The following is a 6,377-nucleotide window of genomic DNA, read 5'->3' on the forward strand; positions in this document are numbered from 1 at the left end:
TGTGTCAAATATTTAATCACAATCCAAATTCAGTGCTGTATCAAGCTTGAATGTTGTGTCCATACTTGCCCCAACTGTTCAGGGTTCGACCTCTGCGGTCATATCAAGAGGAGCATTTTATTGGTATTTACATATGTGTGTAGTGATTTTGTGTCATGAATTGATACACCGCATACTTTCTTTTCCTTTATAAAACAGAAGATTCACGAAAATTATATTACTAGTTTTTTGAATGATTAATATTGTGCTGTTGTTTATTGGTTCTTTTATCATTCAGTTGTGGCAATATGTAGTACAATGTATTATCAATGTTTTATAACTGAAAGATTGTGATTACATGTATATACATTTACAGAAAGTAACAGTACCTGCAGATAGCAATTGGAGTGGTACTTTGGCTGACTACATTCGTAACAATGATAAACCCCTTATTGAAGCATGTGATAAAGTATTACGTGGATATGAAGACGAGTTATTGCCGTGTGAGTCTGTGGCTGAAGTGATTGATGTTCTAGGTAAGTCTTTTTATCATATAGTGAAGTTAGTAGTATGCAGTAAGGCATAGGCTGTATTGATATCATCCGATGTTCATGTAAATATCTTTAGGTCAACCAGCGCAAAAATTAAATTGTTTGGAGTTCAATCCCCTAACTTGAAATTTGTGTTTTGTCAAATATTTCTATAGTGTTTTTGACTTTTGCACACTTTTTGATATGGAACGTTGCGGGGAAATAGAAATATCAGGTGTCTGTCCGTCATCTGTCCATCTGTTCTTGTAAACGCTCTCTCGTGTACAATTCTTGCCAGATGTTTATGAAACTTACATCATAGGTTTATAGGTTTATATCAGGAATGTCTCTGACAACTTCAAAAATCAGTGCCTATTAATTATTTTTAGAAAAGTTGCACTCCTTGGAAATTTTCATTATATGGAAAACTGCATTGTTAGCACTGTATTGTGTACAATTCTCGCCAAGTTGTTATGATACTTATATAATAGATTTGTATCAGACAAGTTAGAAAATCAGTGCCGATCAATTATTTTTAAAAGATTAATACCCCTTTACAATATTAATTATATGGAAAATTGCATTGTATTTGCTCTCAAGCCTATTTTTCTCTAAGATATATAAAAAGTTTTAAAGAACAAAAAAAATTCAGATTATTTTAGTTATTGCTCTTGGATATATAAAATATGAGCAACATGGGGGACATTGGTAACTCTCTTCTTTTATTAAACTATAAAAGAATGGCTTTCAGAAAATGTAAATATAAGCCATTCCTTGATTACACTATGTGATTGTGACATCATTAATGTGACAGATCTTTGTCAAAAATAGATAAACTTCGGAAACAGTTTGGGCTAAGTTTGCATAGAGCTAGCGTAGAGCTAACATTGTGTCATTAAAAATCTTTGTCAGTGAATACATAAACAAAAAATATACCTCCTGTGTGAATACTTTTTTGGATGACGGTCGTGCTTTTTATTATTGCTAAGCATTTACAAGTCACATAGTCAATAATTTGCGTAATTTCTATATTTTACTGGATTAACTTGTCATTTTATGGCTGATAGACCCATAAAAAGAATATATTTTAAACAAAAACTGCAAAGTTTTATTAAAAGGCATAAATTCAAATTTTATTTTTGCTAAGTAGGGATAGTTTGTAACACACATAATTTTTAGAGTCAAATTGACCCTAAATTGTCCACTCCTTTGACAAATTGTTTAAATGGAAAAATGTTGTCACTGTCTAAATAAGATAAATGTATTTATTATATACTTAGTAAGTAGTAAATACAAGTAAATTGTATGTGTAATACAATCAATGGCAATCTTGCTATATCAGCCATCAATGTTGATATCGATATCAGTCACAGTTTTTATACGCCCGTTTACGGGACGTATTTTGGTATACCGTTGTCCGTCTGTCTGTCTGTCCGTCCGTCCGTCCGTCTGTCCGTCCGTCGTCAACATGTCGGACATTAACTCAAAAACGCTTTAACCAATCTGCATAAAACTTTGGTGAATTGTTTATATCTATTGACGTGAGCTCCCTTTCGTTTTTTATAAATTTTAGATTTTAAGTTTCCGAGTTATGGGGTTTTATTCATTAAAAAAAGGGTGATTTTCCAGTTTTCGGACAATAACTCATGAATGCTTTCACCAACTTGCAAGAAATTGTGGTGAATTGTTTATATCTATTGTCATGAGCTCCCTTTTGGTTTTTATATATTTTAGATTTTACGTTTCCGAGTTACAGGGTTTTATTCATTAAAAAAGGGGGGATTTTCCAATTTTCGGACAATAACTCAAAAATGCTGTCAGCAATTCTCATGAAACTTTGGTGAATTGTTTATATCTATTGGTGTAAGCTCCCTTTACATTTTCATAAATTTCTAATATGACATTGAGAATTAATTGAACTGTATTTGTTTATAGTCTGACAACAGATTTACTAAGTATTGCGCAACAGCACAGTGTATTGCACAACAGCAAGAAATCTTTAATTGAATATAAATTCAATTCATATAACCAATTTCAAGTTCTTTGACTACATTTATTCAGAAACCTATAATATGTCAAATATTTAATTACAATCCAAATTCAGACCTGTATCAAGCTTGAATATTGTGTCCAATTTTGCCCCAACTGTTCAGGGTTGGACCTCTGAATGGCGTATCCAGCTGCGCTCAGCGAAGCAGTTTATTAGGGTTTTATAAAACCCCTAATCTGTATAGCATTGTGTCAATTTCCTTGAGGTATATAATAATTTTTAGAGTCAAATTGACCCTAAATTGTCCACTCCTTTGACAAAATGTTTAAATGGAAAAATGTTGTCACTGTCTAAATAAGATAAATGTATTTATTATATACTTAGTAGTAAATACAGATAAATTGTATGTGAAATACGGTCAACGGCAATCGTGCTGTATCAGCTATCCGTGATGATATTGATATCAGTCACAGTTGAAAAGGCTTTATCACACCTTTAATCTGTATGACGTCACGTCATCAATTTCAGTCACTGTTGCACAGGCTTTTTAACAAACCCCTAATCTGTATGACGTCATGTCAAACCTCTAATCTGTATGACATCATGTCAAACCCCTAATCTGTATGACGTCATGTTACATAAAAAACATCTACTCGAGGTATATATATAATAAAGTGTATATGATTTGGCTTTTTCAATATTACACACCGTATCAACCCTCAACCGATATAATCCCTCGATCTGAGCTCTTTGGATTATATTGGTGTCTCGGGTTGATACGGGTGTGATATTGAAAAAGCCATATGATATTCTCTATATATATGATATGGCTTTTTCAATATCACACTCGTATCATCCTTTAACCAATATAATTCATCAAGCAGAGCTCTTTGCATTATATTGGTGTCTCAGGTTGATAAGGGTGTTATATTGAAAAAGTTATATGATATTCTTTATTTCTCTATTTATTTGGCAATTTAACCCTTTCTGGACCCATTGTATAAAAAGATGTAGTCAACGTGTGGTTGCCAATAATCTCAGAAGATGATTGGCTGAGTTTAAGGGCCGTAACCTTTATCAGCTTATTGGATGAATTGAAATGTGCTAACAGGTGTTAGAGAAATTGACAACTTTGTTGAATATGGAAGGCACACGAAGGGGATTTTTCGCTTATCAAAAATGTTTTTTTATTTTAGTTCATTTATATGTTTTGGAGTTTAGTGTGACGTCCATTTTCTTTGAACTAGTACACATTTTTGTTTAGGGGCCAGCTGAAGCCTGCCTCCGGGTGCGGGATTTTCTCGCTGTGTTGAAGACCCATTGGTGGCCTCAACTGTTTTCTGCTCTTTTGGTCAGGTTGTTGTCTCTTTGACACATTCCCCATTTCCATTCTCAATTTAATAATTTATTAGATAATCATTAGAGAAACAGATTCTTACATAGTTCCTCGTGAATTATTAGATTTATCCAATCTTGATAGTTAAATTATTTAATTTTACTATCTCGATTAGATAAATCCAATAATCCACTGGTACCAATGTAAGAATCTATATATATAAGACTTTATTATCGGTACTTTCACGACTTGAGAATTGAGAAACATTTTTATTTTTGGCGAAAAAATATAATGAAATAAGTGTGGCATTTTAAATTCTGATTGCATTAATTGTATTCAGCATTTCCTGAAATTTTATTTATCATTCTTGCATTTTTTTTCCCTCAAGATTTAAGAAATTATCAATTTTCAAAAAAAAAATTGGGGGTCACAATTTATTTTGCTAATTCTTTGTATATAGTCTGAAAACAGATTTACTAAGTATTGCGCAACAGCACAGTGTATTGCACAACAGCAAGAAATCTTCAATTGAATATAAATTCAAATCATATAACCAATTTCAAGTTCTTTGACTACATTTATTCTGTGTCAGAAACCTATAATGTGTCAAATATTTAATAACAATCCAAATTCAGACCTGTATCAAGCTTGAATATTGTGTCCATTTTTGCCCCAACTGTTCAGGGTTGGACCTCTGCGGTCGTATCTAGCTGCGCTCGACGAAGCACATTTTTATCAACAATGGAACAATATAGAAATCAACCTCTATCCTTGTTAATTATGATGCACAATGGTCCTTTAAAATGACAAGTAGACAAATAAATGCTAAATTATGAAGTTCCCATAATGCAACACAATTATGAATTTCACCATTGCAATAATGAATGCACACTTAATCTATGGTATTTTTGTGTTCACTATAAGTAATTATTTTAATTATATTTTTGCAGGTTTGTTATCAGATATACCAGACTCGACAGCTTTTATGACAGAACTGATGAGTTCCATGCCATGAATGTAGACTTTGTTTTAGTGGATGCTTCAATATTTTTATAAAGACATTTGCTTGTGAATTTTACTTCATATATAATTGTTCCGAAGTTTACTTCTTATAAAACTGTTTAGAATTTTCCTTCATAGAAAATTGTTCAGAATTTTACCACATATATAATCGTTCAGAATTTTAGGGATCATAGATTTATTCTTATGAGGAAGCTCCGAGCATGCTCGGAGGATGCTCAGAGCTTTTTCAGTAGGCTCTTCTCTGCAGTTTATGTGAAAATAATTATCATGATCCATTAAGATGTCAATCAAATCTACACCACTTCTATAATAAGGAAAGTAGAGCATTATAGAGGAAGCTCAATTAACACCTGTGTAAACATCTAATCTATTCAAATACATTTTGCCTGAAATTTTACAAAACTATAGAATAGATTAGAAATTCTTCAACAGTACTGTGTAATGCTTGGAAAGAAATCTCATGTCTCCACAAAAAGTGAAAGTCTTTAACAAAAAATATACAATTATTATATTTTTAAAATAATCATTTCTTTTTTTATAATAAAAAAAATTCTCAAATTTTATAATTAGATATGATTTAAATATAGTTTATATTATATAATATGCTACATAAAAGTTATCAAGACACATACAACAGTTAGGCGATACTAAACAAGTTATTTTTTTTAGTTACTTATATTAATAGGTATTTTTTGTTTTTTTAAATTATTTGATATAATCTCAATTGTTATTTTAAATGTCAAAAGTGGACTAAATGTAGTTTTTAAGAATTTTTATATCATTTCATTAAGTAAAATTAAATATTTATCCAACTTGAGATGAGTATAGAGAGATTACTTTAAAAATAATGACAAAAATATTACTTTTATAAATTATTTTATACATCTTCGAAAAACTAAGCATACTTACAATTACATGTATTTAAGGAACATATGTAATTGTTTTTGATAAATATTTCAAATTATAAATAACTTCAAGTCTTAATTAAATCACAAGGTTCCATCCATTTATATTTGTTCATCTCTAAGATTTTGAAGGAAAATGTTATTTTAATAGCCCCAAGAGACCAATCTATGACCAAGAAGTGTGGCATCAGAAAGGCAATTAGTGTTTCAGGAGGATTTAAATAGTTTTATACTGCATGGGGAAAATAACCAGATGTGAAAATTTGTTAAAGCTTGTAAAACCTGTATGAATGGACACCTATAGAAATAATATTAACAGAAGTTACTTATTCATGATATATAAGTAATATTTGAAACAACCTTGTTTTCAATATAACTTGTATAGGTTATTTTGAAAATTACTAGTTTAAGTAATGCCCTTAACTAAACAATGGTATTTTTTTTTATAAAATAGCAAAGTTAGTTTTTTATATAAAATATTTTTGCAATTTTAGGGGACATGGCTACTAAAGCTTGTAAACAGAGAAAAAAAAAGGGGGATAGAATTTGGTTGGTTAATTCTGGTGATGTCTTCTTTCTAATATGCACTGAAAAATTATGTTGTTTTATTACTA

At 30.7% G+C, this 6,377-nt stretch overlaps 1 protein-coding gene across 1 annotated transcript in view; it reads left to right on the forward strand.

Moving 5' to 3' along the window:
* LOC127729960 (E3 ubiquitin-protein ligase UBR4-like) overlaps positions 1–4,979 on the forward strand; it is a 144,755-nt gene extending 139,776 nt beyond the window's left edge. The window contains exons 117-118 of the mRNA XM_052237959.1: positions 356–515; positions 4,786–4,979. Of these exons, the coding sequence (XP_052093919.1) occupies positions 356–515; positions 4,786–4,850 (225 nt within the window). The 3' untranslated portion in view covers positions 4,851–4,979. The remainder of the gene's footprint in view (positions 1–355; positions 516–4,785) is intronic.
* The last annotated feature ends 1,398 nt before the right edge of the window (positions 4,980–6,377 follow it).

Source organism: Mytilus californianus, unplaced genomic scaffold (assembly GCF_021869535.1).
Source record: "Mytilus californianus isolate M0D057914Y unplaced genomic scaffold, xbMytCali1.0.p SCAF_2, whole genome shotgun sequence".
In the NCBI taxonomy this organism is placed as follows: domain Eukaryota; kingdom Metazoa; phylum Mollusca; class Bivalvia; order Mytilida; family Mytilidae; genus Mytilus; species Mytilus californianus.